At 54.7% G+C, this 12,054-nt stretch overlaps 1 protein-coding gene across 1 annotated transcript in view; it reads right to left on the bottom strand.

The window, feature by feature from the left end:
- The window catches only part of DYSF (dysferlin), a 287,816-nt gene extending 276,850 nt beyond the window's left edge, over window positions 1-10,966 (bottom strand). Inside the window, exon 1 of the mRNA XM_015406074.1 lies at window positions 10,792-10,966. Coding sequence (XP_015261560.1) covers window positions 10,792-10,879 — 88 coding nt within the window. The 5' untranslated portion in view covers window positions 10,880-10,966. The remainder of the gene's footprint in view (window positions 1-10,791) is intronic.
- Between the last annotated feature and the right edge of the window lie 1,088 nt (window positions 10,967-12,054).

The following is a 12,054-nucleotide window of genomic DNA, read 5'->3' as shown; positions in this document are numbered from 1 at the left end:
CGGGCAGCGCCGTCGCTCAGCCCCTCGGTCCGTCCAGCTCAGCCTCGTCTCCGGAGACCGGCCGCGGCGGCGCTCCGCGCTCTCCGGTGGCCAGCAGGGACCCGGACACCCCGGGGGCCATTCCGGGAGGTCTCCCGGCCCTGCCGGGAGGTGGGCAGTCCTGGCCAACACGTGAGCCTGGAAGGGGAGCGGAGCCGCCCAGAGTCCAGCGGCGCCTTCGGGACCAACAAAATCCGTGGCAGGGCGGGGATGTGAGGAATGGAGCCCTGACTCACCAGGGCTCATCCCGGCGGTGCCCCCGGATTGTGTCAGTCTTGGCTCTGCTCCGCTGCTCCAGACAGACTGACAGGGCCGCCCATCTGGATCTACCTCTATGGAAGTCAGGCAGATCTTAGGCAGATCACGAGAGGGAGGCTGCAAGGAGGATTGCCTCCAGTGTTCCCTCTGAGCTGAGTGAGTGTGAGCCAGCTCACAGTTTTTTACCCTCCGGCTCACACATTTTTGTCTTCGCTCAGGAAGGGATGGGGCTCCAGAGCAGACTAATCTATGCAGGAGCCAAATCGCTCGCTCACAACTTTAATGCCAGGAGCTCGCAAAAGAGAATTTTTGCGCACAAGACTCCACAGCTTAGAGGGAGCATTGGCTGCCTCCGTCCTTAGTTCTTGTGGCCCTTTCTTACACACCCAGGGAAAGGCTGGTCGCCACTTTGGGCCCAGGAAGCAGTTCTGGAGGTTTTTTGTCATCTTCTGGGCATGGAACAGCGGTCCCTGCGGGTGTGGAGGGGGAGGTATTCGTGAATTCCCTGCCTTGTGCAGGGGGTTGGACTAGATGACCCTGCAGCTCCCTTCCAGCTCTATGATTCTATGATCCCAGGCTGTAGACTTGGTTGCCATGGCAAAGAAAAGTTGGGAAGAGAAGAAAGGAGGAGGAGGAGGAGGAGGAGGAGATTGGATTTATACCCCATGGCCCTTCACTACCCAAAGGAGTCTCAGAGCAGCTGACAAACTCCTTCCACTTCCCCTCCCTACAACAGACACCCTGGGAGGTCGGTGGGCCTGAGAAAGCTCTTTCGAGAACTGCCCTTTCAAGGACAGCTCTGACAGAACTATTGCTTGCCCAAGGTCATCCAGCCAGCTGCGAGTGGAGGAGTGGGGAATCAAACCCAGTTCTCCCAAATTAGAGCCCACGCACTTAACCACTACACCAAACTGGCTCTCCACCAAACTGGCTAAAAGGGGCCAAAATGCTCTGCGTGCCCTCTTTGCCAGCCTCGGTCCAGGTGCAGAGAAATAATCTGAAGACACCTCGTTATTTTTCTCATTTATATAATTATATTGAATAGGCTTTTCAAATAAGACATTTTAGTGGTGGGGGGGGGGGTCCGTCAACTGGACCAGATACACCACAGTGCCAATTGCCACTCGTCAAACCAAACTGCCATCAAGTTCCAGATCTAAGAATCCTAGAGTTGGAAGGTACCTCCAGGGTCATCTAGTCGAACCCCCTGCACAAGGCAGAACATTCACAAATACTTCCCCCCCCCCCAGTGATTGCCACGTCCAGAAGATGACCAAAAAAAACCCAACCCTCCAGGATCCCCAGCCAAAGTGGCCTGGAGAAAAATGGCTTCCTGACCCCAAAGTGGCGATCAGCATTTCCCTGGGCGTGTAAGAAAGGGCCACAAGAACTAAGCCCTGAGGCAACCCTTCCTGCCCTCCCTTCTCATTATCCACCTAAGTTCACAGAATCCGCATTGCTGTCAGATGGCCATCTAGCCTCTGCTGGAAAACCTCCTGCCTGCGAGAGCGGCCAGCCGATGCCACAGCACATGCTGTGTTTTGGCTTCGACACATGCAAATCGGGGCCTCTGGACCAGTGTTCCCTCTAAGCTGAGTGAGTGTGAGCTAGCTCACAGTTTTTTAGTCACAAGCTCACACATTTTTGTCTTCGCTCAGGGAGGGATGGCTCCAGAGCAAACTCATTGATGCAGGAGCCAAATTGCTCGCTCACCACTTTGATGCCAGTCGCTCACTAAGTAGAATTTTTGCTCACAAGACTCCACAGCTTAGAAGGAGCATTGCTCTGGACATGGGGGGGGGATGGCTGTCACAGCCGCCATTTGACACATTTACTATGCTCAAAACTCAAATCTGTTTTAAAACCACTTAACTATGGTATGTTTCACAGCTGCAGAGAGTTCCGCAGGTTCTTTGTGCATTGCCAATCAGTAGCCAATCAGTTTCTCTGAAGGACTTCACAGACTGCAGGTTTTCATAGAAAAAGAATAAAGACCTGCCCAGACTCTGCACAGTGCTTTTCTGGACAAGCTGTGTATTGTCCTTTCTAATTTCCCCCCACTCTCTTCTGAGACCAGACGCTGCCTCTCTCTCTCTCTCTCTCTCGCCCTTCCTCTCTCACACCCTGGGGGCTGAAAGGTCAAAGGATCCAGCTACAGAGCTCTAAATCCCCTGGTACTCAGAAGGGGAGAGGCAAGCAGCTGGGGCCAGACTTGTTTGAGTTTCCATCAGTGCCTGAAACCACAGCTCAAGTGGGAATAGGGAACTGGGGGAAAATGGGCCATCGTCTCTGGAAGGAAGAAGGAGAAGAGATTGGATTTATACCTCGCCCTTCACTACCCAGAGGAGCGGCTTACAAACTCCTCTCCCTTCCCCTCCCCACAACAGACACCCTGTGAGGTAGGCGGGGCTGAGAGAGCTCTCTCAAGGACTGCTCCTGAGAGAACAGCTCTGACAGAACTATGGCTTGCCCAAGGTCATCCAGCTGATGCAAGTGGAGGAGGAGTGGGGAATCTAATTTATGCGATAGTCAAATGTAGACTCGCTCGCAACTTTATTGCTACTAGCTTTTTTCGCTCATGGAGTAGAATTTTTGCTCACAACAGTGCGGGGCTTAGAGGGAACATTGGTCAGAGGACAGGTCCCAGGTGAAGACAAAGAGAGGTGTCCCGTTCAAGGAAGAAGAGAAGAAGAAGAGATTGGATTTAAACCCCATGGCCCTTCACTACCCAAAGGTGTCTCAGAGCGGCTGACAAACTCCTTTCCCTTCCCCTTCCCACAACAGACACCCTGTGAGGTGGGTGGGGCTGAGAGAGCTCTGACAGAAACTGCCCCTGAGCATAGGCGTAATCTTCGTGGGGGCGGTGGGGCATCAGCCCCCGCCGAAATTTTCAGGAAGGTGCTCAGCCTCCCCCGGGAGCCACCCTTGCTCCTAGCAAAGCAATGCCTCTGGCCCAGCCCCAGCCCCCCCCCCGCCGGGAAATTGGAAAGTCTACACCCTTGCCCCTGAGAGAACAGCTCTGAGAGAACTATGGCTTGCCCAAGGTCATCCAGCAGCTGCAAGTGGAGGAGTGGGGAATCAAACCCGGATCTCTCAGATTAGAGTCCTCTGCGCACTTCACCACGACACGAAACTACACCTATACACCCTTAGAGTGATGTCCGGGCAAGCTGAGTCGCTCACTCCAACACCGGTGTGTGATCCCTGTCTCAGAGTCCCAGAGAGTGGCTGCCCCACCACCATGAGGTGCCCCCCCCCGTTTACCTAATTCTAGTCGCAATCTCCGCATGCTCCCCTCTGAATTCAAACTGCAAACGGCCTCCACTTCCTCTTCCACCTTTCCCAGGGGCCAAACCTCTTGCTTCTCTCTCACAGACGCACCACTTCCACCCCCACCGCACAGTCCACTCCCGCACTGAAAATCCCCTGCTTGGGGGGAACATCCAAGACTGTCCATGATGGGACATTTTGGTGGTCTTTCGTTCTCAGGGTCACCATAAACTTGAAGCGCGCACGCGGACACCCCTAATATTGCAAGAAGGCTGCATGTGTCGAAGTGGTCAGGCATACATCCTTAGACATGTACAAGTGCTTCCTGTGCAGGGAGACAATAAGGATGGAAGTAGCAAAGGCAGACTAACTTTCCCATCGGTGGAACGGAACTTTCCTGGCACCCCCCCTCCCCCGTAGCCCTCTGATCTCCATGAAATCCTGCTCCGGGTACCCTGAGGAATGAGACAAGGGGTATCTGCAGCAGGAAGAAGGACGGAGAGGAATTGGGCAGCTTCGTCTTTATCCAGCCCACTCTTTGCCCTCCTCTCCACCATTCAGAAAAGCAGGGGTCATTTCCTGCAGGAGCGCACAGGAGCAGAGCTCCGGCAGTAAAGAGCCCAGGGGGTGGGCACATGCAACAAGCCCCGCCCCCTGCTCCTAGCAGCCTGGGCCACAAGGAGCAAGAAGCAGCCAAGTAAGTTGCAGAGCCCCCCCCCCAGCCCCCCAGTCCAAAACAGTCCAGTGGCAGCTTTAAGACCAAGTTTTATTCAGGTACAAGCTCTCCCTCCTCTGTGAGGGCAGATCTGCACGTTCCCCCCCCCCAATAGCTAGCAATCCAAAATAGTCCAATGAGTTATGCTAATGAGCTCCTGCACCTCTTTTTCCAGCCCAAAAGATGTCCGCCTTGCCTCGACCAGGGTCAGGGCCTTTTCTGCCCTGGCCCCGGCCTGGCGGAATGAGCTCCCAATGGAGATCAGGGCCCTGCAGGATCTATCAGAGTTCTGCAGGGCTTGTAAAAGTGAGCTCCTCCGCCAGGCCTTTGGTTGAGGCGAGAGACGTCCCCAATCTGGCTCCTCCTGCATAAGCAGCCCTTTGAGTCCGATGGTGACGATTCAACGGTTCTGGGAACCCAGACGGCACATGCCTCTATCTGCTTCGGACACTCTACATTTTGGAAATGCCATCTTGTGGTCGGGTCGGAATCTGGAATAGTTGTTTTTAGGGTTTTTAAACCCTAAACCATTCTTCGTGCAGTCTATTGTTTGTATGTTGTAACCCACCCTGAGCCCGCTTGCGGGGAGGGCAGGATAGAAACTGAATTAAATAAATACATTCTCCAGGTGGAGCCTGGAGATTTCAAGGGATTGCAACTGATCCTGACTACAGCGGTCAGTTCCCCCAGAGGAAATGGCCGCTGCTTTGCGAGAGGGTGGACACTGGCATTATGTTGCGCTAAGGACCTCCCCCTCCGCAGGCCCCACCCTCAAATCTCCAACAATTTCCCTGTCTGGAGATGGCAACCACAAGAACCGAACAGTCTGTATTCCAGCCCTGCAGGCCCCAGGGCAGAAGACATTCTCTCAGGCCCTGCGCTGGGAGGGGGCGTTAAATGCCACCCAGACACGTCCGGCTGATAGAGACCTCCTGCACTAGGAGAGGGGGGGGGGAGAGGATGGTTTGGCGCGGCTCATTCAGGCCCAGGGCTGGGGTTGCCAACTCCAGTTTGGGTAATTCCTGGAGATTTGGTGTGGGCTCTTTTGTAGCAGGAACTCTGGGGAGGGGAGGGGCTTCAGCAGGGTCTCATGCCCCAGAGCCCACCCTCCAAAGCAGCCGTTTCCTCCAGGGGGACTGGATCAGTTGTCCTCTGGGGATCAGTTGTAATTCCAGCCAAGGGTCCTTTCGTAGAAAAAGAGGTGCAGAGGCTCATTAGCATAACTCATTAGCATAACTCATTAGCATATGCCACACACCCTGACCTTACAGGAAGTGTGTCAGAACTTAGGCAACACCCACCGCTCAGGCTCCACTGGTGGGTTTTGCGGGGGGGGGGGGGGACGTGCAGTCCTGTCCTCGCAGAGGAGGGAGAGCTTGTACCTGAATAAAATTTGGTCTCAAAGGTCCCACTGGACTGTTTTGGACTTGTTGGCTCTGCAGCTTACCTGGCTGCTTCTTGCTCTGACTGAGGGCTGCTGGGAGCAGGGGGTGGAGCTTGTTGCAAGTGCCCGCCCCCTGTGCTCTTTACTGCCGGAGCTCCACTCCTGTGCGCTCCTGCAGGAAATGACCCCTGAACTCCAGGCCCCACCTGGAGGTTGGCAACCCTACCCAAAGCCACAGAGGACAACCCCATCCCATAGTCACCTGAAGCTGCCCTTATGCTCAACTGGTCGGTCAGGGTCTACTCCAGGTGCCCCGAACACGAAAAGAGAAAGGCTCTGGCCTTGCTGTGTAAATGGATTCTATTGCTTGCGTGCTCCGAAATGTAGGAATTTATTTCCTGCTCGCTCCTTCAGCCTGGTCACCAGGGCAGAGACAAGGGATGCCTTCCCATCTCCGCAGCCGCGGGGGACACAATTCCCTGCAACGCAAGGGCCGCCCTGTCCTTGGGGCTGGCTTCGCAGCTCTGGGTTGGGAAATCCCTGGAGATGTGAGGGCAGCCCCTGTGGAGGGTCGAGTCCCCTTTGCAAAGCTGCCATTCTCTGCAGAGGATCTGATTTTTGTAGCTTGGGGAGCAGTTGTAATTCCTGGAGACCTCCAGGAGTCACCTGGAGGCTTTGTGGTGGAGTTTGGGGAGGGTCAGGGCCAACGCTCCCTCTCAGCGGTGGAGTCCTGTGAGCAAAAATTCTACTCGGTGAGCTGCTGGCATTCAAGTGGTGAGCGAGCGGTTTGGCTGCTGCATGAATCAGTTTGCTCTGGAGCCCCATCCCTTCCTGAGCGGAGACAGAAGTGTGTGCGCCGGAGGCTAAAAAACTGGGAGCTAGCTCACACTGACTCAGCTCAGAGGGAACACTGGCCGAGTCTGGGGAGGGAGCTTAGTGGGTGACCACTGCGGAGAGCCCGCCCTCCAAAGCAGCCATGTTCAACAGGAGAACTGATCCCCATAGCCTGGGGGATCAATTGTCAATCCTGGAGTTATCCAGGCCCCACCTGGAGGTTGGCAGCAATGTTCCCTCTAAGCTGTGGAGTCTTGTGAGCAAAATTTCTACTTTGTGAGCCGCTGGCATTAAAGTTGTGAGCAAAGCATTTGGATACTACATAAATCAGTTTGCTCTGGAGCCCTCCTTCCTGAGCGAAGACAAAAAGGTGTGAGCTGGAGGCTAAAGAACTGTGAGCTAGCTCACACTAACTCAGCTTAGAGGGAACACTGGTTGGCAGTCCAGCATTGGCCCCCTGGCAGCAGTGCTGATTCTGTGAACTCGGGCAGATCATGAGGAGGGAGGGCAGGGAGGGTTGCCTCGGTGCTTAGTTCTCATGGCCCTTTCACACACGCCCCGGGAAATGCTGACCGCCACTTCGGGGTCAGGGAGCCATTTTTCTCCAGGCCGGTTTGGCTGGAGATCCTGGAGGTTTTTTGCCATCTTCTGGGCATGGAACAGGGGTCACTGGGGGTGTCGGGGGGTGTTGTTGTGGATTCCTTGCCTTATGGAGGGGGCTGGACTAGATGACCCTGGGGGATCCCTTCCAACTGTGATTCTATGGTTTGGGCCACACTTAGACAGTACGTGGCCTGGCGCCATCCGCGGCAAAAGCGATTCCAGCCCCACCTCAAACAGGTGCTGGAGCTGGCTGCTGAAAGGGGGGCTATAAATAGAGTCCGAGGGCAGAGGCGATGTTCCCCAGCTGCCGCTTGGAGCAGGAGAGCCGGCCTTCGGCTGGGTCCCACGGCTGGTCTGTCTTGGCTCATGGCCGGCCGTCTCCTGTGGGTGGGAGCAGTGGGCCTCCTGGGTCCCAGGCAGAGAAGGGCCTTTCCCAGCACCTGTTCCCAGACATCCTTCAATCAGACGAGGGGGCCTGCTCCACGACTGAGCCCCATCCCTTCCCCAAACGCAGCGTGCCCAACAGTCGGCTGTTGGACAAAGGAAGCTGGGCAGCAGCAGCTCTTCAAAGTTTCCGGGGAAGAGAAAGGTCTTCTCTAATGTCTGCTGTTGCTGGAGAGGTGCAGCAGGCTGGGCCTGAGACCGCCTACTGCATGTCAAGGAAGGACTCTACCGCTCAGCCCCAGCTCTGTTCCTTGCTCGGCCTTCCTGAGCTGATGCTGCCAAAGGGAACATTCTGAAAATCTCTTTGGAGATGGGGGAAGTCGTATCATAGAATCACAGAATCACAGAGTGGGAAGGGGCCTTAGAGGCCATCTAGTCCAACCCCCTGCCCAGTGCAGGACCAGCCTACAGCATCCCTGACGAATATTCCTCCAGCCTCTTCTTGAGAGCTGCCAGTGAAGGGGAACTCACCACTTCCCTAGGCAGTTGATTCCACCTCTGAGCCACGCTGACCGTGAAAATGTTTTTCCTAATATCCAGCCGATACCTTCCCACCCTTCGGTGTCGTGGTTAAGTGGACTCTAATCTGGGAGAACCGGTTTTGATTCCCCACTCCTTCACATGCAGGCAGCTGGTGTGACCTTGGGTCAGTCACAAGTTCTCTCAGAGCTGTTCTCTCAAGGGCAGTTCTGGAAAGAGCTCTCTCAGCCCCGCCTACCTCACAGGCTCCTGAGAGAACAGCTCTGAGAGAACTTGTGACTGACCCAAGGTCACACCAGCAGCTGCAAGTGGAGGAGTGGGGAATCAAAACCGGTTCTCCCAGATTAGAGTCCGCACTCCTAACCACTACACCAAACTGGTATTAACCAGGACACCAGATTGGCACTACACCAGACTGGCAAGTTGCAGCACTCTCAGCCTAAAAAACAAACCTAGCTCACCACTAGTGGTGACAAAGAGAAAAAGAGCTACAGCTTCGGCAGCCAGATCCTCTGGGATCTCCTGGCTATTCCACACACAAGGCCACGTGGTAATTCCAATTTCACCCTGGAATGCAGTGTTCCCTCTAAGATGAGTTAGTGTGAGCTAGCTCACAATTTTTGAGCCTCCGACTCACACATTTTTGTCTCAGCTCGGGAAGAACGGCTCCAGAGCAAACTGATTTATGCGGTAGACAAATCGCTCACTCACAACTTTAATGCCGGTAGCTCACTGTTATGTATTGAGCCTAAGCCTTTCCTCAAGCTGTACCCAGAACGGGCTGAGCTTGCTTCTCTAGAACAATAGCTCACCTGGATCCAGGAACTAACCAATAGATAAGCGGTGTAATGTAAATAGTCTATCCCTGGGAGTGGGTGTGTGTTGGGTGTGGTGTTTGCATGCTTTATAAGCAGGGCTCAAGCCCTGCTAGGGTGTCTTGTATGTAGGGAGCCAGTTTGGTGTAGTGGTTAAGTGCGTGGACTCTAATCTGGGAGACCCGGGTTTGATTCCCCACTCCTCCACTTGCACCTGGCTGGATGACCTTGGGCGAGCCGTAGTTCTGATAAGAGCTGTCCTTGAAAAGGAGCAGTTTCTGTCAAGAGCTCTCTCAGCCCCACCTACCTCCCAGGGTGTCTGTTGTGGGGAGGGGAAGGGAAAGGAATTTGTAAGCCGCTCTGAGACACCTTTGGGTAGTGAAGGGCGGAGGATAAATCCAATCTCTTCTTCTCTTCTTCTTGTAGTTTGCTGAAATTGCTTAATAAACCTGAGCTGATCATTACAATGCGTCTAGAACCCAGTACTGAACACTCACAAAGTAGAATTTTTGCTCACAAAACTCCATAGCTTAGAGGGAGCATTGCCTGGAAGTCTGGTTGGTCTCTTAAGTGCTGCTGGATTCGAATGTAGCCTTTCAGCTTTTGACTCTGGCTCAGGGCAGGGTAAGACCTCTCTGGAGTCGAATGACCTTCTGCCACCTCTGCCGTGGACCTCAGACCCAGGACTGCTGCCAGTCCCACCGACACCGGGGGACGGAGTGAACCAGAGCCCGTCCTGCCCTGCCTTTCCTGTTTCCCTGGACGCCTTTTCCTGGCACTTCCAGCTGTGCACCATGTGAGGAGGAAGAAGAGACTGGATTTATACCCCGCCCTTCACTACCCAGAGGAGTCTCAGAGCGGCTTACAACCTCCTCTCCCTCTCCCTCCCCACAACAGACCCCCTGTGAGGTCGGTGGGGCTGAGAGAATTCTCTCGAGAACTGCCCTTCAGAGAACAGCTCTGAGAGAACTTGTGACTGACCCAAGGTCACCCAGCTGGCTGCATGTGGTGGAGAGGGGAATCAAAACCGGTTCTCCCAGATTAGAGCCCGCACACTTAACCACTACACCAAAAGGCCGCTTTGCAATGAGGCCTCGAGGTGTCTGGTGGGATCGTGTTTCCCGTGGCTCCCTTTCACTTCCCGGCCCTGCGGCCTGGTCCAGCAGGCAGGTTCTGACCGGGGGATTTCCCACTGGATTTCCCTAGGCTCCACTCCCCAAATCTCCAGGAGGTTCCCAGCCCACAGTTGGGAAGCCTCAGGGCCTGCGCTTCAGGCCCCAGCCGGACCCCAGACGTTTCTGTAGAGCTGCCGCTGCTGTAAGACTCCTTCACGGGCAAACTCACTTTTACACATTAGGAGCCATTCGACCGGGCACCTGGACTGGTTTATTTCAAATCCTCCTCGCCCCCTGCAAATGTCACGTCTTTGGGTCTTGGGGCAGGGCCCAAGTGGGGAACGGGCAGGGAGCCCCCTCCCCTCCCCCTCTCAGAGTGGGGCCAGGAACTCAATTAAAAGCCGCCGGAGCCCTGCCTCGCCCGGGATTTGGGACGCCTGCCTGCATCGATTGCTTGCCTGGCATTTTGCAGTCTGCGAATAGACGCAGCGGAGATCTGAATTCCCAGTGGCTTCCGTCTGCTGCCAAAGGTCTACCCCCAAAAGCAGTGTTCCCTCTAAGCTGAGTTGGTGTGAGCTAGCTCACAGTTTTTTAGCCTCCGGCTCACCCATTTTTGTCTTGGCTCAGGAAGGATGGCTCCGGGGCAAACTAATTTATGCAGTAGCTAAATCGCTTGCTCACAACTTTAATACCGGTAGCTCACAAGGTAGAATCTTTGCTCACAAGACTCCACAGCTTAGAGGAAACATTGCCCCCAAAGTCCCCTCTGAGATTCTAGGGCCCTCCTTCCCTTTGCGTCTCCCAGAGCTGCACACTCATCCTGCTTCTTCTTACCTTCAAAGACGACGGAGCAATAAGCATCACTGACGTCTGTGTCTGGAGTCTGGACGTTCTGCGCGTGGAGAACGAACACCCGCAACATGCTGCCCGGCTGGCTCCGGAGGAACAGCCCTCCCCTGCCTCCAGCCCGGTTCTCTGGACTTCGGAGAGTCCGGCAGGCCAGGCCCGTCTCCCCTCCAGCTCCCAAAACCAGCTGAGCCGGGCTTGGCACATTGCTCCGGTGACAGGCGAGCTGCTCTTAAAGGGGAACCAACCTGCGGCTCTTCGGGGGGTTCGGGATGATATCAAAAGGAGGGCCCGTTATTGCACCTGCAAAGGCAGACCTTGGGGCACTAATGCACCAGGGCAGGCTCAGACCCTCCAGGGGCTGAATTCTAACAAGCCTGCTCTCTGAAAGGTATATTCAGCTGGGTCGCCGTGTTGGTCTGAAGCAGCAAAGGGTGAGTCCAGTGGCACCTTTAAGACCAACAAAGCTTAATTCCGGATATAGGCTTTCACGGGCATGCACACTTCTTCAGATACATTGGGACAAGAATTCCTCAACCATTACATATAGGTAGAGAGAGGGTGGGGGGGGGTTAGAATCATAGCGCTGGAAGGGACCTCCAGGGTCATCTAGTCTGACCCCCTGTACAATGCCAGCAATGCCGGGTTACATAAGAACATAAGAGACGCCAATGTTGGATCAGGCCAAAGGTCCATCCAGTCCAACACTCTGTATCACACAGTGGCCAGAAATACCAGGTGCCATCAGGAGGTCCAGCAGTGGGGCCAGGACACCAGAAGCCCTCCCACTGTTGACCCCCCCAAGCACCAAGAAGATAGAGCATCACTTGCCCCAGACCCCCTATCTATACCTTGTGGCTAATAGCCACTGATGGACCTCTGCTCCATATGCTTATCCAATTCCCTTTTGAAGCCGTCCATGCTTGTAGCCGCCACCCCCTCCTGTGGCAGTGAATTCCATGTGTTAATCACTCTTTGGGTGCAGAAGTACTTCCTTTTATCCGTTCTCACCCGACCGCTCAGCAATTTCATGGAGTGCCCACAAGGAGTTCTTGTATTGTGAGAAAGGGAGAAAAGGACCTCTTTCTCTACCTGCTCTTTCCCATGCATAATCTTATAAACCTCGATCATGTGTCTTGTATGTAGGCTGTTTTGTATGTAGGGAGCCAGTTTGGTGTAGTGGTTATGTGTGCGGACTCTAATCTGGGAAAACCGGGTTTGATTCCCCACTCCTCCACTGGCACCTGGCTG

Source organism: Gekko japonicus, unplaced genomic scaffold, assembly GCF_001447785.1.
Source record: "Gekko japonicus isolate JY-2015 unplaced genomic scaffold, Gekko_japonicus_V1.1 scaffold561, whole genome shotgun sequence".
Taxonomy (NCBI): Eukaryota; Metazoa; Chordata; class Lepidosauria; order Squamata; family Gekkonidae; genus Gekko; species Gekko japonicus.
Note: the sequence above shows the minus strand (reverse complement) of the source record. Positions and strands in the feature narration are given on the sequence as shown.